The sequence below is a fragment of the Arctopsyche grandis genome, chromosome 6, assembly GCF_051622035.1.
Source record: "Arctopsyche grandis isolate Sample6627 chromosome 6, ASM5162203v2, whole genome shotgun sequence".
Lineage (NCBI taxonomy): Eukaryota > Metazoa > Arthropoda > Insecta > Trichoptera > Hydropsychidae > Arctopsyche > Arctopsyche grandis.
In genome coordinates this window covers 16,989,293-17,016,956 of record NC_135360.1, presented here as the reverse complement: position 1 = coordinate 17,016,956, position 27,664 = coordinate 16,989,293, and the positions used below count along the sequence as shown (strand labels likewise).

Sequence of the window (27,664 nt, the reverse complement as noted above, 5' to 3'; positions counted from 1 at the left end):
TGCGTTGAATGAATTAATGCATGCTCGACATTTTCTATGAAGCGTTTCTCAATTTCTGGGAATAAATTGATTATTTCTCACATTTGACAGATCTGCCATGCACGATTGGTAAATTAAATAAGTGTGCGCTTTGAATCCGCAATGTCAACAAAACACGGGTAATAAAGTTCACATCATATGTACTCATAATATTGTTAAAATCGCAATGTTGTTAAAAATCCGATTGCGTGTTGATGTGATGAAACGCGTCTGTTGTACAAATTAAAGGTTATTTATGTACATACGTATGTATGTATGTATTATATTTATATTCAAACCATGTCCCCTTATCTGCAATTCAAAATTTGCGCTATTGAACTTGCTTTTATAATGCCGTATATAGTTGATAGGTGTCATCGGGTGATTTTTGTATATTGAATTTCATAGTTCACAGGTGAAAGAACTTTTCATCGATGCCAGACACGTTTCCATGACATCAGCTCTATCTATTTATTTTGGCGATTCTGCAACCGTAAATCGCGTGACCACTTACTTGCAAATTTTGTATTGTGACATCATTTGCCACATTTCTTTACACTTTTTTTTAACTGGGATTTGTTTCTTTTACAAACACTTGTGATTTCGGTTTATTATTTTAGGTGCACTCATTGTTGAGAATCAGTAGCACCCTGATTTAGTATGGCGCGTGCGTCGCACGTGTATTTACCACGTGTTCCCTCAGGGCAGCTGTTGCTCTGCGTTGCTTTGATTATACACACAGTTCACCTTTTATCGTCTAGGAAATTGTGTGCAGTAGCCTAAAATTATAATTTACGATTAATACCAAATGACGTTAATATACATAAAAACTTTTTAAAGACATCCGTTATTCATAGGAAGCGAAAATTTCGATCAACAAGCAAATAGTGTACTTTTCACTAGGGCTGTGGAGTCTGTTCAAAATTTCCCGGCTCTGGCATTATTTATGATTCAACTTCGACTCCGACTCCAACTCGAACGATTTTAGTAAGATCAACTTTTCTTGCCAACGTATAAAATTATTATTAATAAAAATAATAGCGATCTTCAAAATATAAAAAAAAATATTGAATTATTGGTAATGAAATATGTATAAATAAAAAATAGTCACATTCATAATGTATGTGTATGAATTTCATACACAGACAAATCAATTTAATAAAAAAAATGAGAAAAAGAAGATGGGATTAAAGAAACATTCGGCTGTGGCCACAACACATCAAAATATGTACGTGCAATTAAACGATTTCATTTAATTTTATGATTTTTACGAAGAAATTATTAAATTTAAATTTATTAGTGGATTTCCTTCAATAAAATTAGATATTCTTTTCGACACATACCGTAATACTATTAATTAAATAAAGTAAGAATTAGTAAAAAAAAAAAGGAATCGGATTCGGTTCATTTTTTTACGACTCCGGCTGTAATTCCACAGGCCTGCTTTTTTGTAAACAAACCAAATTTTTTAAAACGATAAGATAATACTATTATTCAATTTGAGCCCTCGACGAATATTTTGAATATTTTGTTAATAAAAAGTGTTGACTTTTCATCCCCTTCGTAGTGTGTAATTGCAGCACTTATTTATGTATAATTAATTTTGATCTTTAGGGTGACACTGACTAGAAAACCAAAAAGAGGAAATATTTTAAAATATCGCAGAAATTATGCTATATGAATTTATGTCAAACGGTTCTCTTCTTAGAACGTCCATTGTTTTGTATTGTAATTACACAGGTGATTCTTCAAACATTGTCCACCTTTGCATATAAAGCGGCCAAAACAAATGAGTCGATTGCAAAACAGCCAATTTTTACTCATACTAGTCATCCTGGGAACTACATAAATGCGTGCGAAGACCAGTCATGAAGATGTAAGGAGACGCATCTTAATGAGGTCGCATTGCGGCGAAGGCAATGTGCTGCCGATGATTTATAAGGATGTGCGGTTGGCGCCACACCCTCATCCTACTTTGCTGATCCTGCAGCTGAAGTCCAAACTCCATGACGACACCCTTTATAAATAGACGCCTCATGCGCGATCGTTTTTGGAAAGCAACCGCTTGTGAAATGATTATTGCCGTCGAGTCCGAATCATTGGCGTCGATGACCAAACAAGCATTCTAAAATGGCTAGTCGATGGGTCTATAAATATTCGAAACGCTGAAGTATGTTGGCGCTAAAAGGACATGGAATAGTATTGGGTATCAGTCATTATCCTAAATTAACCTAACCCTAGGTAGATTAGAGTTCATAAAGTTCCTTACGGCTATTTAACTAAATTTGTGTATGCACATATAAGAGTGAAATATATTCTAAATGCATGTACACGTGTAGTTTTCTAAAATTATCTATACTGAAAAGCACTGGGTTTGGTCTAATTAAGTTAGTTTAGACCTACATATTTCTCAAAGACGAGTCAAAATATAGTATTGAAATCTATTAATATAATATTAACTATTTCGTTTGGTGTAATTGCTTAAGCATTATAGGAGATGTTCGCATTCAACATCTCAATTGTATAATATGCCTAAGAAGAAATCCAAAATTAGCATCATTAATTTTTTTCATTCTATAAAACATTGTTCTTCTCATTCTGTATCAAAACCATGATAGATCACTTGCCTTACTTCTCTGAATGGTGAACCCAAATTATTCGAAAATGATCTGAAACTTCTTCAGCATCTGCCAAATCCTTCACTTCCACCCCAGACTAAGTTGATGATGCGCGAAATTGATCCAAAACTTCCTCTGCATTTGCCGAATCCTTCACTTCCACTCCAGACTAAGTTGATGATGCGATTCGACATGCAAACCGACGGGAAGTCTCATGTTTTTTCAACATTTTTCTTTGACACCGGCTCTCCCATCTTGGGCTGCTTCTTTTTTGGTTTGCTGACGTCTTCGCGTGGGATCAACGCTTCCTTTATTTTCTCTCTAGCTCGCCTTGCCCGGTTTTTACGCACTCCACTTCCTCCGTATCAAACTCTTCCTTTTATTTCCATCGTTCCACAATTGAATTCATTGAAGCCAATGTTTCGACAAGATTTCAGTCTTTTTTTTGTTATCATATCATTTGGTTGCGCATCCGCTTCACTTGTCTTCTTTTATTAGTGCTTAACAGCTGACAAGTGTTGTCACACTAACTAGGCTACAGCTTATTTTCATAATCGGCTCCGACGTGAAAGCTTCTTTGCACAATTTGCATTTTTATTGAACCCCATACATTATACGTATATTTATAGCGTGTTTTGTCTACAAGGTATGCTAATGCCTCGTTCCCCGAAGACAGAATAAATTAACGCTTCGGACAATATATTCCAACCTTGCGACTGATTTTTTACAGTATATCTGCTGAATAATCGACTTTCTCGCATGAAATGCGATATTTGCGCAAGTAACAAATACTGGTTTTTAAGTCTTCTCAAAGTCGCACGCATCCAATCGTGAAAGCCATAAATACGTCTGGGAAAGGATTAGTGTCGTCTGTCTTTCAGACAACTTATTCGCGTGAATTATACTTTCCATTGCGTATATGCAGTCATATTGAATACTCGGATGCTAATTGCAGTGGATTTGTCGTCTGGGATTCTCGCATGCCTTTTTGGTTTCTGAAAGAATTCCGATTTCGCATGCAAAATTATTGCCTTGTTTTTGCAGCAAAGTGGTCAACGCACTTTGACCACAATTTTGTATTTAAATTCCTTTACTTATATGGATTGGAGTGGCCTCGTCCGGCTTACTGCCGGATTAGGTGAACTTGAATATTTCCAAACAAGTATTATATGCGAAATATTCTACATTGTATACTTAAAATACCTCCTGCTTTTGCTATTTAAACTATTTAAGACTTAGTTGAAAGTCCTGTATTCGAATTCCAATGTGCTCTATCTCAACATAAATATGTATGTATATTCAAAATAAAACTTCTGCAAATTATTAGCATCTATAATAACCTAGCCTCATGCAAAAACTTAGTTCATTCTTTCTTTCCTGTTCCGCGTTCAGTTACACTAATTGAAAGTATGTACTACCATTATCCTTGGTGACACACATTAGCCACTAAAACATTTTCATTAAACTGTGCATTTTTAGACCTGTGTATGTATTTATTAAACATTGTATTGGCTATACATATGTATAACCAACAACAGAGCTCAGTGGTCAGCGTATAATGCTAACAACTGAGGGGTCAGGGGCTCGAGCCCTGATCCGGTGAGTGTGCTATACAGATTAAGAATTATATATGGTCATGTACCGTAAACTATGTAATGTATCGATTGAATCTTTTTGAGTTTGTAAGTTTCAGGTTGTCTGGTTGATCAATGTTCTTATGTTGCATTGAGAGCCAAACATCAACCACGTAACTTGGGCACATCAAACAATCAGACGTCATGCGCTGCATCTTGTCAACATGAATGTCGACAAGTGTCTTCGTATGGTCAATGCTTTTACGTATTGTAGTCAAGATTTATTCGATCTTGTAAGTCGTGACGAATGCAAATTCTGATATTTGCGTCGACCACGACATTTGAGCCACATCACCTTATTAGGTGTTGCTGATCATCTCGTATCGAACGAATCACACACGTACAAGTAAGCGTGTGCCGTTGCAAAACTTTCTCAGAGATCTGCCATCTCAAATTATAAACTTTGCTAGAGATGATCGCTCTGCGAATCCACGTCATCGTCTTGGCGATGAGTGCTCTTCCCCTGGCCAACACGTACGCAATATCCGATAGCCGTTTTCCTGTTATTTCGTCGGATCAATTCACTGCGAGTTCGATCATCTCTCAATGCTTTCTCCCACACCGTGACGTCATCTGACGTCTCATTATTTACGCGTCGTGTCGACCGTCACGCAATGTCGCCATCTCCATGTTTGTACACGCGGTCTCTTGTCGTCTGCATCGCCAAAAGCGAACGGAAACTGCGTTGCCTTGAATCGTGTGGGTCGAGCTGATGATGACCAGAAGCGATGACGCTCGCTTCCATCCGCGGACTCCACCAGTACCTTCTGCGTCTCCTTTTTAGACCACCACTTTGCATAGAGGCTGAATTGTTGGCGGAAGACGTACAACACCGTGGGCTTTGAATACTTGTAATTCAACAGTGGATTTTGCAAGTCGCAACTATATGTAGATTTCAATAATTCATTACCAAACGTTTCATTCTTCTTTTTTTAAACTGGCATATGTACTTTGTTTTGAGACTGTCTCTTCACTTTTTGATAAACATTTTGACAGTATGTATGTACTAAAACTTTTTAGTTACATAAAATTTATATTAGTTTTCAGCTTTCCCTTTCTATAATAAAAGAAAGGGTCATTAAACATGATAATTTGATCAAAAACTTAAATCTACCTTCAAAAAATTTTACTCTACTTTTACTCAAAAATTTTTTTATGTTAAAATTTGTCAATTTTAGACATTGTTCCATACAAAATAAGCAACATTAGGGCAAAAACATACTGAATCGTAAACCATGGATATTCTCGTGGCTCCCAGCTGGGAAGGGTGTTCCTTCAGATCATTGTTAATTCGTACGATCTTATTATTTCGACAAGTTTCTCGTACATTTCTTCTAATATGGGAATCACCGCTTTCAACCACTGTCAAACATATGTCCAGAGACCGGCGGACACGATGCTCAACGGCTAAAAAAATGTTTCACTATTGTCAACCATTTTTGTTTTGCTCTCCTGCTTTGAATAATGGAGAGGTATATTGTTATTTTATGGCAGCATCCTCGCCCCCCTAAGTCTGCCGATGTACATATGTCAATACAAGGAAAGTATATCACCGAAAATTTCTCCCGTGGATGATTTTGGCCTGGCATAGATCAAGCGTGCTAATGTTTTTTTACACGTGCAAAACTATTTTTAAAAATACACGCGCCGCTTATGATTCTAATACTTGTACGCCGCTTATACTTGTACGTTTTTTTGTGTGAATCTTTTGTTAAAATGATAATATAACATAAAAGAATTCTTTTCACTGAGAATGTACGTCGCGTATCAAGATCGAAAAAATCAAACAATTCGTTGAACCAAAAGCCATTCATGAACTAATTTCTGCATACACCAAATCTTAAACTATACTAAGCAATATCTCAAGTATGCGTCGAAGTTTCTATATAATATGTACTTATCTTATCATTGCAATATTTCTTCGCTGTTATATTGTTTACATTATTAAGATGTTTTCTTTTCATTTCTGCTGTCTTATCAACAATACAGTCTGAATGCTTATGTTAATCGTCTGAAACATGACTATTTCCAATCTTCGAAACTAAAGCGATAAAAACGAAATGCTAAAGAAATACTCATTTACAAACACATACCACACTGTGATGATTCCACCAGTGACTAGTCGATATCTGCATACACTCGGCGCAAGATCAAAGAGTTAATAGTCATCATAGCACACATCATACTTGGCTAGAAGTGCTCAAGCACGTGAGCTTTGTCGCGTGCGGGAATGCGTCGATCTTGAGCACGTGCCTCACTCCCCATTTAACCTGCACAAGATCAGGGTCCTATTTGCACCCATTAGATCCGCCCCCTGTGCGTGTCCCTCGTGTAACTCAGCTCAGCAGTTGATGGGTCATCATCTGACGATCAATTGTATTCATCGGCAGCTGTATTGGCTCGTGCCAACAATAGAAGTATTGGTATGTACCATCTGCTTTGTCAGTGCGTACATAGGTAGGTACTCGATAAGTAAATGCTTCAGTTTATTGCTACCACTCTCCATTGCTGTCTCTTTGACTCGCGGTTCGTTACTGCAATTTTCCGCATTCTCGAACCCCTCTACCTTAGCGTTGTGCTCTTAATTAAATTATCGCAATTAGTCTACCGTCAAAAGGAAATGCACCAAGGAATGTCTCGCTCATTTGAAACACTACTATGTAGAAGAGAGTACAAATTAACTTTTCGAAAAATCTCCTCATAGTATGTATATTTATTTTTTTGACTTTGAGTTAAAATTGTTTAGGTAAGAACTAAGAACACACTGAATCCAGCTGTGACGGGCGTATTCTCTTGTAATTGTTAATTTTGTACGATCTTATTATTTCGACAATTTCTCTTTCATTTCTTCAAATATGAGAATTACTGTCAAACTTATATATTATATGTATGACAATACAAAAGGATAAAATATCACTGAAAACATTCCAGCGTTGAGTTTTGGTCTGGATAGCGACAGTATAGATTAGGCGTGCTAGTGTTTTTTTTACATGTGCAAAACTATCTTTATCGTTTGTGATATTGAAATATCCAAAGAATACGATATACATACATACATACTTACATACATATGTACATATATCTGTTGCCTTTTAAATGGAGTTAAAAGGAGAAAGGACTGGAACAAAGACACCATATTTCTAAACTGACAGCTTCTAGAGATATCAGTTTAAACGACATGTTGAATCAGATTCAAACCATCATTTAATTGTCAGTCACATTATATCCATTTTAGCTGTTTATCTCGCATTTACATCAGCGTATAGAGCGCATTGACAATCGATTGGTGGTTTGAGTCCCACTTAGTAAAAATTTTCGCCATGCATCGATCTAGTAAAGAATAACATTATCTTAATTGTAATTGAACCACGTGGAAATGAAAACTGAGAAGTTCATATCATTGACTATCTGGATACGACTGACTGGATTAGATCGAATTCATTCGATACGAATCATGTACATACATGCGTATATCTAAAGCAGAGCTGAGTACCTTTGCTAATAGAATTGTAACGCAAACCAGCTAGACGAACCGCTTCCAAATCAAGACATGTGTTATTTTCTCTATCTCACCTTATCTTATCTCACGTGTTTCGAGACCACATCCTCAAATTTCACAAGAACCGCCACATCCTACACAGTCCGTGATATCGCAGCGTTTTTAACGACATCCATTAAACGCGATAACAACTCACGTACAGTGTTTCGCACACGCAAATTTTCAAAATTCGTCCATTATTTGACCTCTACACTGTGCAAAGTGAAACCGCAAACGCAGCAGCCTACATTGAACAAAAATGACGAGTCTGACACACGTGACGAACTTACAGGCATACCTGGTATTTATTATTGAACGCTACACGTAATGCAATGATTCACGAGGATTACGCATCCCTCATAGGATGTATTATTAGCGTGTGCATATCCTTTAACATCCAGGATTGGAGTATTGTCGTATCAATATTTGTACAAGTCAATTACTGTGCAAATTAAATGACGTAATTCTTATCGTTTAATATCTGCGTTGCCTTTTTTTACCGCACACGTATCATATCCTGTCCGACAGACGACTTTTCGATGCAAAGTCGATCTCCCTTTGTTTCTTTTAAGATAACAAATGTATATAGGTTTTAGCATAATTAAGGTCAGTTGCAGCGGTCAGACCTGATAACTTTATAAGAAGCACGATTCATCGTTTCCAAAATTATTTTGCTGACGGTTTCAAGATTATGTAGATTTGATTAATAAATAAGACAAGTCATTCAACATGGTAGTTATTATATTTTTTTTTCTTCCAAGTTTCGATAATTGTTCTGAAAATCTTTTTTTAAATAAAACTTTTTTGCGGATTGTTTAGTAAATTGCTTTGCTATGACGTCTCGCGTCACGAAAATTTGCAATGTCAAAACATTGAAACGAAACTTAATAAAATGGGACGGTGGGAAAGGTCATCGTTCATTTCCTGCCTTGAGGATTGTTTCACAAACGTTCGGTTATTACTCCACAAAAAGCGATCTCCCGCACGTCACTAAAATTTCGATCACGGAACATCTGGCACCCAAAAACTCCATCTACCGAATGCCACGCGAAATATTGTACTAATGAGAACTCGAGTGCCAGATATTCCGTATTCGCGATTTTTGTGGAAACGATTCTCGTGAGCGCGATCGCAATTTGCGCAATAATCCGGCTACCGTGTTAAACAGTCGTTTTTATTATAATTAAGAGTATTTTCGAATTGGAAACATTTTTTCCCGCGACAGCTGAATTGTGCTCGGTTTGGTTTGCCATTTCACCGTGAATAGACTTACGCTAGAACAACGCTTGCAAATTGTGCAAATTTATTTCGAAAATCGTGATTCAGTTCACGAAATTTAACGTGCATTTTACAGTCGTGAATTGGCCTCTTAGATCGTGTGATTCAACACCTTTGGATTATTTTCTGTGGGCATATGTGAAGTTGCTAGTCTACGCCTATAAAAAAGAGACAATCGAAGACTTGGAAGCCAACATTTGCCGCCATATTGCCAATATACGGCCCTAACTGCTGAAAAAAGTGATCGAAAATTGGGCTTTATTCGAACCAACCGCATCGCCCGTATCATATAATATTTAAACATTAATGGCATAACATTATCTTCCAATAAAGCCAATACCATAGCCACTAACAAATTTTATGTATTTTATTTAATTTTAAAGTTATATACCTCTAAAAAAGACACCTTTACATACATATATCATTGATAAAATGCCTTTGAGCTCTGCATCTCTTCCTTTTTGAAATCTGTTTATTTTTATCACATTCTTTTGAGATGAATGTTTTTTTTTCAAATTCAGTATTAAAGTTCTAACAGTGCAAATGATCGATTGACGACTCGATTAGAGGAATCATAGATAGACCAAACATATCTAGAATATGAAAATTTAGTCCCTATTTCACAACTCTTCGCAACTGCAGTAGTAGATCAGTCAAAATTTTCACCCCTCCGCTCTCGTTCAGCTCTTATAATCTCTGATGATCTGTTTACGACATCAATTAAAATTGTCCGACTAAGCAAACTTTTCTATGATGATTCCACACTTTATTTCTAGATCTTGTTTCATTGCACATTAGTTCAACCTTGAAGTTTTAATTTGATCAAATCGCTTTTGTCATTTCTGTAGTTTTAGTACGACTTCGCATTAAATTTAACCTTGATGAATAAAATACATGGATGTTATTGTTTGTAATCATATACATATTTCTCGAAGTGCTACTTTTCATACTTCAGCGTTAATGTTCAAGTGCTTGACACACGAGTATTATATTTCATTGTTTTTCCACTGAGCTTGGATACATGCACGATCAGAATTGCTAGTCGTTTATTGTTCGAACGTCTCTTCCTGTTTCACCAGCCGTCTGTTTTGGAAAGAAATGGGTCAATCGACCCTAATTCGACAGCGTTGTTGCAATTGGGTCACGCGTTCCATTCGATCCAAACAGACATACTTCAATGTTCGAATTTAAATTTCGTCTGTCTTTATTTATTGTGTACACTGGACCATTTTCATCAATTTGAAGTACCACGAGGAACTTGAGCCGAAAATGGACAGATCGATCAGCGACATTGCGTAGTTGTCAATTTACTGTTTACCATTGCCTATCATCAATCAATCACGAGAACATGTCGCGTTTGCTAAGTGCCGATATGTATTTATGTAATTGATATTGATCATTATTTATTTACATCCCATTTTATTAATTTATTAGATATATAATCTCACTTTTATAGTTTCATATTTTGAAACATGTTTGATCATTCGTAAGGCAACCAAATTATGCGATATAAAGTGCATAAATAAATATGTATCCTATACACACAGGATGTGAGCTTTCGTAAGATTATTATAACTTTCTGTTTTTCAGATAGTAAAGTCGCCTATCGTCGATTCTATCAAAATTGATAACCAAAGAAAATATCCCATTCATAGTGTTGGCCCTTTGAATTGGCTGTGTTTATCGAAAAAAATGAACCAGTCCTTTATTTTTACCACTACATTTACAACTTGTCAATAAATCGTATACGCTTAAGCGTTATTGATGAATAATTTCGAATCGTGTCCCACATCACGCTCAATAACTTTTAAATTGATTTTTATTATTGTCTGATGCGGGTAGAGAGGACCTATCGAGTCAGGCCATGTGGCGTTTTGAACCTCCCAATTAGATCAGCTATGAAATTTAAAACCCTCCTAGATTATTTTTACATTATTTATGACCGCATTCCGCACATAAAAATAACTATAAAACACTTGATAGTATGTACTGTATATTCATGATGCTTCTTTGTATCTTTTCAGCTATCACAAAGGATTGGTCTGACCATGCTTTATGGTGGCCCGAACGCAACTGTTGGCTGTCGAGAACTCGCTCAACCCTGGACCAATATGGGGTTGCAGCCGACGATCTTCTTCACTTTACTCCAATGCACAAATTACTCAAACTTCAATTACCCGATCGACGGTACATGAACTGTGTTGTCGATTTCTCAGTGAAAACTTTCAACGCTGTAATGAGCATATGTAAAGAATTCAGTAAGTTATAAGCTTTTCGAATCAAAGTGTCACAAATTCAATTGAAAATCTTTCAATGTAATCAATATTTTGTTTGCTTTAGAAATAAGACATCCAGAAGAGTTATCACTCTGTCGACCATTAAAATCAAACCACTTGAAACAAAACTATCAAAACGGAGGAAGTACTGGAGTGGTAGCACCGGCTGATACAAACACATTCATCGCAGCTAGTGGCCGAGCAAATGGTGGAAGTTTAGATGCCGGTGGTGCACCTTTATTGTGTGCTCCACTTCCACCACCTCCGCCTCCACCTCGTTCACAATCTGCGACACCCATTGGTTCACCCTTAGTTGTTAGTATATTTCTCGATTGAATTACCTTTACTATACCCATATTTTCATAGCCACAATATTTGGTTCAATATTTAATCGGGAGTTTAATTTGTTATTTGAAAGACATGGGAAGCAAATATTTGTGAGAAAAAAAGTCACATGATAAATAAACTAATTCATTTTTTCAGTAAAATCAACCCGAAATTTATTTATTATAAATTATCCTGAGCAAAGCTGGGTGTGACTACTAGTATTATGTAAGAAAGTACATAGTGTTCATTTAAATAATTGTTTTATATTTTCCAGCACCAGAATGGTACGTGGAAAAAGAGTCAAAATGGTACGTTTCAATCAAACGGTGATCTGTCCGATGGTTACCTAACACCTCAGAACATGTCGTGGGAAATGTTGAACGGTTCTGACACATCGTTGGCTGAAAGTCCTGCAGATCCAGGACATGAAGCAAGAGAATCAATGGTCAGGCCTAAGTCTCTAGTCGAGAAAGCTCGTATGAATGTTGGGTAAGAAACATCGTTATATCTGTTACAAATAAATGTTCCTATTTATTTATTAACACTAAACTTGGTGTTTTAAATTTTGCAGTTGGTTAGACTCTTCCCTCTCAATTATGGAACAAGGTGTCCGAGAAGGTGATTGTTTACTGCTGCGGTTCAAATTCTACACCTTCTACGATCTGAATCCACGCATTGACAGCGTTCGTATCAATCAGTTATACCAGCAAGCACGCTGGCAAATCCTCAACGAGGAAATCGATTGCACGGAAGAAGAAATGCTCGTGTTTGGTGCACTCCAGGTAATTACTTACTCAGCAAATTTATGACTTTGGGTAATATTATTAGTTTCAATAATCATTGATAATGTTTTATTCAGTTACAAGTAAATTTACAAGCCGCCAGTGGGCAAGGAAACGATTCAATAGATGGCATCACATCCGGAATGGACACATTAAATTTCTCCAACACAAATGGTTCGATGGGAGAAGACGAAATTGACGCAGCACTGTCAGAGCTTCAGGCCATGTTAGAAGGAGGAACTCCATCGACGCCGACCGATATAACTCGCGTACCCGAGCTATGCGACAACCTTCGTTTCGTAAAGTTAGTTTCTATATTTTATATTAAAATCTTACCATACATTACAATTCTCTTTTAAAATATATGTATATTATATTATTCTTATTTTACTATTGGGGGTCACAACATAAAGCAAACACAATGATGGGTCCTGTTTACCTACGTAAGAAGCTTTAATCTGAAGTGTATTTTGGTTTATACATAGCGTTGTAATTTTGCATGAAAATGTTTATATAAGCCCTCCATTATTAAATTCATTCATATACATATTTGACTAATGTTAAACCTACGTCAAATTTTACGAATAAATGGACTCCATTCATCTCGTTTTTCAAACTTAAAGCTCTAAAAACAGATCTGTCCCCAAGTGTAACCATTTTTGCGATGACCTTATTCAAACCCTTTCGTATTCTCACTAGCCCCAAAATGTCTTTTGTAAAACTTTTGAATTGATATTCCAACTTCTTTATTCAATAAATATAAATGTAAAAACATATGTATATTCTTATACAGACATGTGACTAAAAAGGTGTTCTGAAACAATTAGCTATATATATGTATATGTGCCATAACCAAATTTCAAGTCTAGGACCTATGTGTTTTAATAAAAATGTCCTTTCAATCTGTATATAGGTTTATACTAAAATGTTTCAGCGCTTAGCTTAATATTTTTGTGATCCTCACCGAGTGCGATTTATATTTTTAAATTAACTGTCCAATATTATGTCATATCAAGTCCCCTTAAATCTTGAGGAGAAATTCACTTGATTCCATTGCCTTAAATGTGTCAACTAGGGATCGGGTGGTGATAAGGGCAATGGCATTTCACAATACATGTTCCAACAATGATGAAAGCCATATCGTCCAAAAAGCATATTCCCCTAATCGCTATCCACTGACTAGTCATATTCCTGTATAAAATAAATGTACATAAATATGGTTGCATACTAAATTACATTTTCATGTTATTCAGATCCAAACGTTTCTTCACTTTGCGTGGATTCAAACGGTATTGGTTTACTTGTCGTGATCTGCAACTCCGAGCTTATCGTCACCGTCAGGATACTGAATCGGAAACGACAGCTGCATTCAGCGTACCTTTACGTGGAGTCGAAGTTACCCCTGATGTGAATGTGTCGCAGGCACGTTTCAACATAAAACTCGAAGTGCCGAGTGAGGATGGCATGACCGAGATGTTCTTACGATGTGATAATGTGAGTATCCATTATTTTATATTAAATGTATATTTTAAAATTTCGACTAAAATAGTAAAAGTATTTGATTTATTCCGTGTTAAATTACAGGAAGAACAATATGCCCAATGGTTATCCGCCCTCCGTCTAGGATCACGGGGACGTACTTTAGCTGATGCAGCATGGGCGACGGAAGCCCAAGCCATCCGGGACTTCATAACCCTCCAAAGACCTGCCCAAGGACCGACAATCAACCCGAGAGATTTAGATATCCGACCTCAAGATTATCTTTCACCAAAATACCAAAAGAAATTGAAGGGAAAGGTAAATACATCTTTTAGATAAAATATTGTGAATTTGTTTGTATTATTTTTCGTATTAATATATAATTTATTTTTATTCATAGACAACACAACGCATATTGGAGAATCATTCCAACGTTAAGGAATTATCAGCGATGGAAGCAAAAATGCAATTTATTAAAGCGTGGCAAAATCTATCAGACTTCGGCATATCTCTATTTGTCGTCAAGTTTATGGGTCATCGTAAGGAGGAACTCATCGGAGTTGCTCAAAATCGTTTAATGAAATTAGATATCAATACAGGAGATCATCAGAAAACTTGGAGATACAATACGATGAAAGTAAGAACAGAAATCCGTAGAATAATCATGTATTTATTAACAAACTGGAATTTGCTCTAAACTTTATAATTTTTTTCAGGCGTGGAACGTCAACTGGAAAATCAAGCATATGATGGTTCAGTTCGAGGAAGGCAACATAATATTCTCATGTCAATCTGCTGATTGTAAAGTCATACACGAATTCATAGGCGGTTACATCTTCCTATCGATGCGCTCAAAAGAAGCAAATCAAACACTCGATGAAGATCTTTTCCACAAACTCACAGGGGGTTGGGTATAATCAAACGCCCGATGTAATATTAAATATAAATTGAAATTTCAAGATAGTGTTACAAAGAAAGTTGTAGATTTTTTAACGCATACACATTACTATTGTAATGCACAGCTTTGAAGAAACTACTTAAACGAAGTCCACATCCAAAATAAATATTTAAAAATAAACAATGTTTGCTTAATTTTTTTTATCTAGTGCACATGAGGCAGTTTATAATACTGGGGGATAAACCGTGAATCTTATATTTATTATGCCATTCGCGTATTAAGTGCCTCATATCGATGTTAGTTAAAGAACAAATTGTGGACTATGAATAACATATTCACTAACTCTACAGGGGCCTTCTTTCCTGCTGGCTAAATTAGACAATTTATCCTTGCAACCGGAGTTGTCGTATACAATTATTGTTCAAGTTTTTATAAATGTATTTATTAATAAAATATACTTTTTATAATCGTGCACCGATCTAAATACATATTAAAGTTTGTATCTATTTCCTTTGATACTAAATATCTTCAATTTATTTCTATTCTTATACTGAAAGTTAATTTATTTGAAAACTAACATTTAATGTGACTAAATTGAAGATTAATCTGCAATGTTTTTCTATCTTAGGTAATTGAATCTTTTTTCATATGAATTGCTAAATTGTTTTTGCATTGAATTAGTGAGATGACATGCCATAATTATAAATTTACTGTAAATACATATTTTTATAATGACATCTTCCATTTTACGTTCACATTGATTTGGAGTCAATTCTTTTTATGAAAAAGAATGTAATGAATTACTTAATTTTAATGAATTGCATGTACATACCAAAAGTCCATAACGGCATAATATTATTTGTAATGAGAAATCAAATGAATTCGGTGTTTTGTAGCAATTTACACTACGATGTAATTTAAAATATGTACCGAGTGCCTATTTCCATCAAAATGCCTTAACAACTGAGCCTTCATTTACCTGGGATTTTTATTATTTTAATTTATTTGTTAAGTGTGTTAGTTAACGTAAATTAAGCGATTAATATTGTATTAAACTTGCCGTTTTGTATGCATTATATGAAAGCCTTAACCAGTGTATGTATGTATTGTAAATAAATGTAAATGTACCATATTCATTTTCCTAATAAATTTTAAATATTATTAGTCGTTTTATTCATCATTATGTATGTGAAAATGTCATCAAGTTTTATGGTAATAATGGAAATTAATAAAACAAACTTTTAAACTGAATTATTATTATTTTCAGGTTTCAGTTCAATTTTTTTGTAATATATAATCAGAAATACAAATAAAACCCTAAGGAATAAAATTCTGCATGATTACTGTAAAGATGTTTCACATTTCCATAAAAACCTCGGAATGATAACCACTCTGTTGTCATTAAAAGTTCTTCCAACGTCGGATAGATACCAGGACGCAATTGAATACGAGAGCATGCGTCAAATCAAAATGATCAGATAGCAAAAAAAAATAATAATAATAATTCGAATATGACCATGATTTTTGTTGGCTTCTTCTCGTTCATGAGACATGAGCGTTTAAAAAAAGCGATTTAGTTGGCTTTTGCAGTCTTAAACTCAAAATTTAGTATTCCTGTGCCAAAAGTGAGTATTGAAATCACATAAATATTAAATATATCTCATAAAGAAGAAGCCAACAAAAATTAATGTAATTCGAATTTAGTGGGTCAAACTTAGTATATTATTTTCCATTGTATCTTTAGTAATTTTGTTGCTCAGTGTAATTAATACAATTGTAATCATATCAAAAAGATGACAATACATAACACATAATAATGAAGTAAGAAACACAAAATAAAGATGACATTCATATATGTATATTTAATTTAATTTGTGGGTTTGAACTAGTTATGTCAGTCTTTTAAATCGTTAGGCCTGTATGCACCAATTTCGTAAGGTTTTGATTCGCGAGTTATTCACGGTACTTCGTTTTGATGAATTTCATCATGGAGTACGGGGATTCGCAAGAATAGGTAATACTGAAAATCGAAATAAGTCGGCAACAGTTTTTCTTAAATTGGGGTATTTTACTTCCGGAACAAGTTTCCAAAATTCTGTCGGAGATGTACATAGATGCCTTTTCAAGACTTGATATTCTCGAATTTCAAAATACTCTATTTCTAAAGCTGCCGTTTCAGGAAGCACCAACTGGGACATCGTAAAAGCATCGTTGATCAAGTCTATTTCATATATCGTCAAGTGTATCTGAATATATTTTGAGCCAAATCACAAAAAAATTTCCCCTTTCCTTGTAGTGCCAAATTTAAAAATTGTAAATGTTCCATTATGTCGGCCGAGAATATTATATCCTGCAACCAGTTATAGTCTTCGAGTTGTCCTTTCCATTAAGAAATTGTACAAGACGCTCCAGTGGTTCAACAACTCGATGAAGTATCTTGTGAGTCGACAACCATCTCACAAAGAAATTGAAAGATACATAATGAACAAACACAGCTGCAGATCATTTTGAATGTCTGTAGTTTCGTCAAGCGTTTAGAACGAGCTATGTTAAAAGATATTAAAAAAAACTGGCTTCAGATCGCCAAGTGATAACACGAATGTTGGTTGATTATAAATAGTAATTGTAAAGAATTCAGCTCGTCAGTCCTTAATTCCGAGTTCAATGGATATTTAATCGAAAATTGTGAATGAATAAGTTGGTAATGGACGTTTTCAGTTACCGGCCTTATAATTTGCGAGACTTCCTTAGCAAATAAGACTTGAGGGTTTTCTTTCACTATCAATAAATGTGAAATATTGTTCCCATTCACTTCTGAAGCTTCTATTTTCTTCCTCATATTTTTTTCTTGTTTTCAGATGCCATAATAATGAGTTTCAATTATTATGTAAGCGTTAAAGAATAAATTTAATCTTTAAATTTAGAATAAATCCAATCCTTTTTATTATATTATAGATTTATTAAAATGGCAATCAAGCCACCGAAGTGACATAAGATACAAAGTTTATAATTCAGTCTACAAGCGTCGCTATGAATGCTACTTTACAAATGAGTGAAAAATAGTGCATGAGCAGTATTTATACTCTAGCAAGCGGTTAAAAGCGAGACAGATGATGGCATCGATTGATCAATAATAGAAGAGCTAAGACCGAGTTCCAAATTGTAAAACAATACTTAATACGATTGCCTAGAAGGGTTTTTTCGGCTTAAGATAACTTAGCTTTCTGAAGAAACACCACAAATCTTTAATAGTCGACCGTCATTGAAAGTGTTTGCGACTTTCATTGGTATGAAGTTTAGGGGTCTACATCACGGCATCGAAAGGTCGAAAGATAGAAAAAGCAAATATAGGAAAAAAAAGATAGAAAAATCAAAAAGAATGTATGCATGGTAAACGGTACTGTGTATATATAATATAAATCAGTGGCATGCGGTGAAATTATCTCTTTTTGTCGTACAGCCTTGCTTAATGTGCGCGGGCAGGATACGGGAGGAAAAGCCTGTTCCTCTTGTATCCTGCTCGCGGAAATTAAGTGAGGTTGTATAACGGGGGGGGAGAGTTTTACCGCACGCCACCGATATACATATACTACCAGCTTTTCATATGTATTCATGGTAAACGAACATTTTCGATTTTTCGATGCAGTGACGGTCACCAGAATTTTAGCTACCTATGGCATAGAACTTATAACTAACGAGCGGACCCAGAGCGCGCTGTTCATTGTTCACATGTTGTAAATGCATTGTTTAAGATTTGCCGAACCTTTTTTACAAAGCATTTACAATAATGGAACAATAGACGGCGCGCTTCCGGTCCTTCCTCTACTTTTAACGAAACTATTTATATTTTAGATGTCTTCAAATTTCGTTTTAATAAACTTCTAGGAACTTATCAAATTATTACGTTTTGTTGAAAGTCCATTGTAGTGAATCTGGGAAAAAATGCTTTGCTGCTGTCAAACTAATTTTGTGTGAGACTTCGAAATTGATAATTTCACGATTTCAGTATTTGTCAACAGTATGGTTTATCTATATTTACCATTCCTTAGCGCATACTTTTCATTTTACTACTAGTATCTACCAGTTCCAACTGTTTTGCGCAGATAAATAAAATATTCATAAAGTATTTATATTCCTCGCGTATAGAATTATACCACAAAGCGCAATCCAGATATGTTATCACGCAGCTGCAGAAACTATAAAAATCACATAGACGTATTATTAACAACAATTTGTAAAATACTTAATACAAAGATTGAATAGCATCATAAAAACATTATTACAAACAGTCCTGAATCTGATAAATACTAATATAAAATACCTCTTTTATTCCATCAACCTATTAATTGGTGATGTCGGTCAAACAATTTCAGTACACAGCGACCTAGGCTTGGAATGTAACTTAAAATTTTACAGCCTCCAGTAAGACAGAAATACTTAACCCATATAACCTACCAATCTGCTAGCAGTGAAAAATTGCTTCATTCTTGTACTGTGTAGATTTTATCCAAACGGCTATTTATTAGTGTCAGTAGATATAAAATCGGTAAATGAATATCAATCATTAACACTTCAACACCGGAAAAACATCTTGCAGGTTGAATTCACAGGTCAAAGCAGTCAAAAATTCAAAGAACGTACAAGAGTTCTTTCAAATGGGTCTACCTCTTTTCACTGACATGAAATGGGTTGAGCTTGCATAAATACAAAACGCATGAAAATGTTTTACATAATGAAATACTTATTTTACAAGATAAATATTAAAATAATATAGTAAGAATTTATTTTTAAATATTATAAAGGTGTTAATAGATTAAAAATCTATGAATGAATATATCTCGTATATTAAAGATATTACATACAATATACAAAATCCTGTTCAAGCAGACAAAATTTCGGTAGAACGGAGCGCAACCATTTCAAATATGTGAGATTTATCAAAATTAGAAACTATTTTTTTTATTTCGGCCAGATCAATATTGAATTTCCTTAAAAGGTTCAATCTCTTAATCCATGAAAATGATTAATTTAAAATTTATTTGCAAAAATCATCCAAGAAAGTATGCTTTGAAACCCCCAATAGTTGAATAATAAAAATAAAGCTTGTAAATAGTGGTGAATTAATCGATGTTTTCGTTTCCGTAGCCCAAGTGTTAATTATTTGAACTGCATCCCTAAAATTTCAAGTGTATTCTAAAGATTCTAATATCTTCTCAGAAGTGATGACTACGTAGCGCCTCGATCCACCTGCACTGCCGCTGAAACACAAAAAGGTGTATAGTATATTTTTGAAAAATTAAAAATCGACAAAAAAACGAAAGGAAATTTGTGTGTTTCAATGATCATTTTATTTTTTCACTCAACATAAATAAATACGAATACAAAACAAATCATTTCACACTTAAATATGTGTTGACAATTCATCTAGCAAAGTGGAATTTTAGTAGTGCTTAGCTTAGAACTATGTAAAAGAAAATCGATACAATATACTTATCCTATATTTAAGATACGACACTGCCGTCCCCGTTCCAGCCTAACGCTATCTCTCATAACGAGAACAATCCACTGAAAACAAATCATTCCACATGACATTAAACGGTTCGTCAAGCTCTGAATACACAAATCAAACAAGGCACCTTCAGTATAATTTGGTTACAAAAAAGCATAGAAGAATTTACGGTATACATTATTGCGACAATTTTATTAGATTAACCAAATTACAAACGATGCTTTGTTTGCGGTAAATAACAATTTACTCCACCTTTTGAGATGCTCGATTGTGGAATTGTAGAATGTCGTATAAACAGCGGGAATCGACAGCACATTATTTCCTGGAATATATGAGTGCATTACTACAATGAATTTCATCAACTTATTTTACAATATACAAAAATTAAACACTTAAATTACAATAATTGTTAACGCTTAAAACTAGGAACTATACATCCAAAAATAATCGAACCAAGGTAACCAGAATAATAACCACTGTGTATTGTCACGTTTTAACATAAAATGCAAAGTATCACGGTTTCAACGGAAAGTTAATTATCTCTTTTCGAAAAAGTCAACTGTCGGCCAATCAACCAGTCACTCCACATAACATGTATGCCCAAATCAAACTTATGATTAATCATACTAACTTGACTGGTCATTGCCGCACATTATAAAGCGGTATTTTATAAAATGCACCCAAAGTTCGTTACAATCATGCTGAAGGATCCAGTCGTTAGTAATACTTTTTAATTTTTTTCTTTATCAAATATAATTTAACACTCAGATCAATCTTCGGCGTAGGTCCAATTGCGAACGGCGTTTTCGTTACATTTAGAGCAAAATTCTAAAGACATCTTTTTATTGGAGACGTGCAAGCAGACGCCCACTCCTTTAGGTATTTCATCATCGCCGTCGTCGTTATCGTCGTACATCGTCGAGTAATTGTGCTCTGAAAAACTGCCAGCACTCGGCACCCGTTTACCTGACACCGGTTTCATAGGCTGCAGGACATTCTCCATTACATTATCATCCATTGGCGAGAGGTTGACGTCGTTGAAAACGAATGAGTAATCATCGGAGGGTGAGAGTGGCATATCGGCTGTGGGCGAATCAATGGGAAATATTAAATCGTCCGGTAAGTCCTTGGTCTGTGAGCGCGTCTTTTTGACATCTGTCATATTAATGGGACCCCGCAACTTCCTGACGAGGCATCCTATCTCGTCGGCGTTGGCCAGGGTGGCTCTAAGATATTTGATTTCGGAGTGCAGTTCGTTAATATACGTAGCCTGAGTGCCCAGCAGTGTCCTCAGCTTCTTGGAGTCCCGTTTGAGGGTGCTGATGGTGGCTTCCAGCCCGTCCACGTACGCCTTCTTCTTGCGCCGGTTTTCCCTCGCCAGCAGAGCGTTCTTGGAACGACAGAGGGGGCGCCGGCTCTGGCCGCGCGCCTCCGCCCCCCCCTCGCTGTCCGAGCTCGTGTACCCGTTCATTCTCACGTCTACGAAACGCTTGTGTAATCACCTGAATGCGTCAGCCAGTCCGCACAGCGAAGGGCAACGCGCGAACAACGCAATAAGATGGCGGCTGCCGGAAACAGGGTTGCCAGCCCAAATTTGCCGCAACATGGTGTTGTCAAGCTAAAATTTTAAATTACCTTTCACTTATTTGAGTGCTAAAAATAAATTTTGATTACATCGCAAAAAATTATCACTACCAGGATAACTGCGGCTAGGAAAATCGCGTGCGTGGAACTCCCAGCACACGAAAATGCGGCGTACAGAAAACTACGCAAGTAGTATTGCGCGAATGTTTTTTTTAATGGTTGTTCAGACCAATTTCCGTATGGTCGGCTTACGACCCACGAGCTGTCCCATGTTTTTTGTACTGGCCACACTGGTGTGGCCAACAGTGACACTCCCGCTCCAACCGTCGCCGCTTGAACACTGCTTCTAAGCGACTCGCTTCATCGATCCCGAATCACCAGTTCGAGACTGGTGATGTTAGACGATACTTGGAGACCAGCTACAGTATTCGTCCGGGGTGACTTGAGGAAGCCTGGTCTGTCTTCGTCCCGAAGGCAGACAACTTAGACACGCGTGCTTGGTGCATAACCTCAAGCCACACAACACGTGTTCTTTGTATACGAACTCCCCCCCCCCTCCCCCCTGCTTGTACTCCTCTCTGTACATTTAAACTTAAAATACAGTTGCTCACATAAAGATTTACAACCTGTTTTCATTATATAATCTCCCTCCATTTTCCCTCTCCCAACATCACGCTCACATACGCACACTGTACGAGAGAGGGAGACAGAGCAGAGCAGCCATCAGCAAAGACGACGATCAGCAGGCACCTTGGGGGAAAGCCTCTACCGACGATCTACCGCTGAGCAGCTAAACATCACGTCCAGGTGGCATCTCGATTGAGAATGCCTGGCGTACGTACAATGGTAATAATAAAAAATCTCGTAAAAAAAACCGTCGTCAATATCATTTGAACATCTATACGCTGATTTTTCTGTACGCTGTACGCTGTTATAAATATAATAAATACAAAATATTTTACTAACCAGATCTCGGGTGCCAGATGTTCTGTAATCCATATTTTAGTGAAGTGTGCGAAATCGTTTTTTGCGGAATAATCACCGAACAATTTGAAGAATATAAGAAGTATAACAAACAAAATTCGACAATGACGCACGCATAAACATTCACACATACCGCCTATGAAAACTTTATCGATAAAAGTTTGAGCGCTAATGTAGGATCACCTCTAAATATTTTGAATTCTCAGAATTTCTCCGTCGAAGGTCTCCTACTTTCTAAAATACTCTTTTTTTATTCAAAAGGGTAGTATTTCGAACATTTTTAGGTATTCTATTATGATCTTATGTGAATTTCGAGTGAGTAACTTCGATTTGTGCGAAACGTAGCGAAACATCGGTAAATAATTTTGCAAACAAGCTCTTATAAATGTTTGAATTCTTGGAATTTCTCGATAGAAGGTCCCATACTTTCTAAAATGCTCTTTTTTATTTAAAAGGGAAGTATTTGGAACATTTTGAGGTATTTGAAACATGGCGAATTGTGCGAAACTTGAAGTGGCGAAAAATTGGCAAATAATTTCGCCATCTTCAAGAGGATTGTCCACACGAGAAATTACTTTGCAGTTGAGATATCAACGAATAATTTTAACACGTATAGGGGATGGACGAATGAGACGACTGGCATGTTAATGCACATGTTTTATTTATCACAGCTGAAGGCAGAGGGAGGTAGCTAACTTCGAACACAATCGAGTTGGTCCTCACTCGCAGGAAGGTGACCAAACTCGACCATGTCGTATAGCGAGCCGCCACATACGTTTCCTCAAAAATAATCGAGAAACGGAACCCGGTAATCGCAAGCAAGGTAGTCATAGCGTAAAAAAAATAACACCGCAAGAAAATCGGATGATAAAACTTTCGTGTTGCTAAACTGTCTTGCATTCGATATTATATTGTTGCGTAGGGGTAGGTGGAGGATCCAAGTCAAAGGCCAACAGTCGTTTCACAGCATTTATTGATGATTAAGGAGATACACGCACTGGCAGTGCTCAGTCCAGAATGACATGATATCGCCAAAGTATCGCCTTATAAGGGATAGATCTCTCAGGACATCTTCGTCGTCTAATTTGTTTACCTATTGTTATGGTCACGTACGGATATGTCTTCCCACGACATTCGCTCCCACGGTACAGGTCAATTCTGAGAAAGGACCAATACCAGCCAACTCGGTCGCCATTGTTTAGCCTACATGCACTTAGCCTGTCGCTAATCCTTGAAACCACTTATACCGGTCACACGGTCTCTCAGGACGCTACCCGGCCTAATCCGATCGCAATTACTCGGCGGCTCTTTTCAGTATACGTAACAATATTAATTACAACGTTTATATCCTAATCCATTTTGTTTTTCGTTGAAAACTTGTTTTATCAAAAATCACACAGATATACATACATACATATGTCCATATATAATATATGTATATAAGTTACGTAAGATTTATTTTAATATATCCCAATGCTTATTTACATATAAAACAATTGTTCATATATGTAAATATTGCATTGTTAGTATTTTTTAAATCTAGTCGCTGGCTATTAACATCTTTATTGTTAATTTATAATATAAACAATGTATTAATAATTACATCAATCTACCATAAGGTAATTAAAAAAATAATCCATTTGAAAATCGTAAATTAATAATATTTAATATAACAATTTATATTCTTAATCCGCATTTCATGTAAAAACCTATTCTATTGGTATGTATGTATATACGTACATACATACATATGCACTATGTACATATCTATGTATGTATCTATCGAATTGATATTTTGGTTTTATGAACTTACGTAAATATAATTAATTAAATAAATATATTCGACTTGTATTACTATTATGTAGATATTACAAAATGAAAATAGCACTTGAATATCTTGTTGTCATTCATACACATTCTTTGACCATTTACCATTTGCCAAAAAGGTATAAATAATTTTAATGGAGCAGAAAATGCCAAGGCAAGTTTCCTTGATATTTCAAAGCGATCAAAATTTAAATAAACATTGTATTGAGATTACAAATTAATTTGTGCCAGATCCCAAAGCGGAAGTCGAAGCACCATATCAAAACGCAGCAATTAAAAAAAAATTGATCGGTTCAACGCGTTACTCAAAATCACACATACATATGTATGTAATATACATATATGTACATACATACGTATGTATGTATTTTCACTAATACATATTGCTACAATAATGATAAACGATTTACATATACATACATTTATTTTATTATATCACACAAACATAATGTATTTAATCGGTAAAAACAGCTGAAAGACATTAAGCAATTAGGGATGCCTATTCCTTCATTAGCTATCAGTCAGATTTTAAATTGATTGTAAGCTAGTGGCTTTACCCGGATTTACTTAGTATTTGTAATATAAACCGCTTAAACATGGCTAATCTAATAGTAAACATTTTATTAAATTTATTTGAATAGTTTTATTTTATTTAAATTTAGTTGAATATTCATTTGTTTTTTATTAAATTCAACGTCACGAATTCTACGAACCAACGATAGTTACATACATACATATATAGTTACATTCTTACAAAGTCTCTTTCGAAATATATAATTTCAAAAGAAATTATATATTATATATAATATATAATTAATAGGTTTTTGAGCTCTTTTTCCTATTGTGCATCCACATCCTATTTTTCCTATTGTACATCAACTTTAAAATAATATAATATTATAATTACTAAGAAAAAAAAAATATTGCCAAAACATACAAAAATATTAGTAGATCAGTAGCTATTAAAATAGATATAAAATGTATTGTAAATATAATTAAGTTAAAATAAAAAGCGTTTAAAAATCAAAAGATTATAAATTTATACCATTTCTGTGAAAATATCGATTCAACGATTCAAAATCCATTAGCAATTAAAATTATAAAATTAAATTAAAAGTGAACGAATAAATTAAAACATCCCTAAATGACTGTTTAACGTTTTTAATGTGATTTATATTAAACTTAAAAAGGAAACAGATGAAATCAATAAAAATTTTTAAAATATATGATACGGGTTTAAAAAAAAATAATTGAACAGATATACCGTGCTATAGTGGCGATTATTAACTGTAATATTAGATTATACATCTACAGAATATATTATCATAATTATCAATTACAATCATTCACCATTCACTGCCGGATGATAGCCAGCACGTTTTCATTGGTTTCTGATCTGAACAACACTCATCCATGATACATAGTTGAATGTTCTTCAGATGAGATAGATGATCTATCTAACCATATTCTCCTTACTTCGTCGACTATTTGACTAGTGGACTTCCTCGCACCTTCTTATACTAACTTTAGTTACTACAGGGCCGCTCTAAGGGTAGTTACCCTCCCCCCAAAATTAAAATAAAAAATAAAAAAGTTCACGACTCCTTTCCACCACCATCCATCCAATGTTGACACACATACAAATTTTCGTTAGCAAAAATAATAGATATAATGTGAGGAGGGCGGCATCACAAAGAGTGCGTCTTTTTGGACGCCTCTTATATGATTGATAACTCCTATAAGATTTATTTCAAACATATCACCTTATTATTCAAAATTGAAGGTCTTTCTTAGTTCTATTTATATTATATCTTAAAGTAATATTAACTGATGTAACTCAATAAAGACTTAAATTATTGACAATTTTATTTTATTTTAATTAAGAATTATTTAGAAATTCAATAGAAAGCAGGTATACAAATTGTAGCTAATCCAAGCAAACCCTAGATCACTACCCTAGATAACTACCGCCGAGGATTTCGAGTTTTGTAAAGGTGTGCTTAGAAACTCTTATATATCTTGCAACAATATAAAATAAACAAAAAAAGTCTATTTTTCCAAAACTAGTTCCATCTTCTTCATTGTTGTTAAAATATAATCCTCACAATCTAAATGCCAAGCCACAATCTTAATTACTCAGCAGATTTCCATAGAGAACTTCTACTATGATTATAAATTCAGAAATCCCGGTGTAAACCAGTCTTTATAAACATTGACACGGATCACACGACCCATGTTCAATGCATTTTTTTCATTGCTACCTGGAAAGACTTAGCGGGTAATATTCTTGTAATATTTTTGCGGGTAATATTTTTGTACATGCTTAAAAAACAATTCCTATAGGCGTATTTCAGACTCATGGACTTGTCAAAACGCCGATCGGCGTTGGTTAGCATTCAAAGGGTTAACAGAAGCTGCCAATATATGTATATATATTTTTTTTTTCGTGGACCTTGGCGCCCTTTGGAAATTTGCCGCCCGGATGTTCTGCACCCTCAAATCACCCCTAAGGGCCGGGCCGCACCGAGCGACTTGCGAGCGACTTGGTCAATGAGCGACTTGGTCTAGACCAATGCATGCAGCTAGATGGGACATGCTACACCCGTCAACTTGTTTGTCGCACACATTTCCATACATTTTTTCGTGTCGCGCAACTAGTCGGCCGACAATGTTGCACGGTGCGGCCCGGCCCTTAGAGCGACCCTAGGTCAGAGCATCGTAACCTGTGTACCGCGGCAATATGTGTTCCCCGAGCAGCACGTCGGCCTAATGCGTGCGAGTGAGATCGCGTGTGAGGGAGAAAACCGATGTTAGTTAGTGTTTTGTCCCTATGCATATACGGAATAACTAGCGACTGCCGATGAAGTACATACATATGTATGTATGTACGTAGCTGACAAACTCTATGAGTC

General features: G+C 35.4%; 3 protein-coding genes across 4 annotated transcripts in view; 1 reads left to right on the top strand and 2 right to left on the bottom strand.

Annotated features, from left to right (window-relative positions):
* The window catches only part of LOC143913439 (unc-112-related protein-like), a 57,635-nt gene extending 41,546 nt beyond the window's left edge, over window positions 1–16,089 (top strand). Inside the window, exons 2-10 of one of the 2 annotated variants that reach the window (XM_077433218.1) lie at window positions 11,111–11,344; window positions 11,427–11,677; window positions 11,964–12,178; window positions 12,261–12,471; window positions 12,549–12,775; window positions 13,725–13,965; window positions 14,056–14,268; window positions 14,351–14,587; window positions 14,667–16,089. In XM_077433218.1, coding sequence (XP_077289344.1) covers window positions 11,111–11,344; window positions 11,427–11,677; window positions 11,964–12,178; window positions 12,261–12,471; window positions 12,549–12,775; window positions 13,725–13,965; window positions 14,056–14,268; window positions 14,351–14,587; window positions 14,667–14,867 — 2,030 coding nt within the window. In that variant the 3' untranslated portion in view covers window positions 14,868–16,089. The remainder of the gene's footprint in view (window positions 1–11,110; window positions 11,345–11,426; window positions 11,678–11,963; window positions 12,179–12,260; window positions 12,472–12,548; window positions 12,776–13,724; window positions 13,966–14,055; window positions 14,269–14,350; window positions 14,588–14,666) is intronic. The other variant, XM_077433219.1, reaches the window with a different exon arrangement.
* Window positions 1–27,664, bottom strand: part of LOC143913443 (small ribosomal subunit protein bS18m-like) — an 82,530-nt gene that overhangs the window by 28,647 nt on the left and 26,219 nt on the right. The gene's annotated exons all lie outside the window — the stretch shown is intronic.
* LOC143913442 (uncharacterized) lies at window positions 19,617–21,912 on the bottom strand. Its single transcript, XM_077433224.1, has 3 exons — window positions 21,324–21,912; window positions 20,610–20,679; window positions 19,617–20,413 (listed from the first exon to the last, which is right to left on the bottom strand). Exons 1-3 carry the CDS (start codon window positions 21,826–21,828, stop codon window positions 20,395–20,397), a joined length of 594 nt encoding a protein of 197 aa, XP_077289350.1. The 5' UTR covers window positions 21,829–21,912; the 3' UTR covers window positions 19,617–20,394.

Excerpts from the sequence above, each read along its gene's own strand:
- LOC143913442 (XM_077433224.1), bottom strand. The coding sequence starts at position 21,828 with ATGAACGGGTACACGAGCTCGGACAGCGAGGGGGGGGCGGAGGCGCGC. Across the intron at positions 20,680-21,323 it reads GCCTATGAAACCGGTGTCAG|GAAATAATGTGCTGTCGATT; the intron begins GTAAACGGGTGC and ends CATATATTCCAG.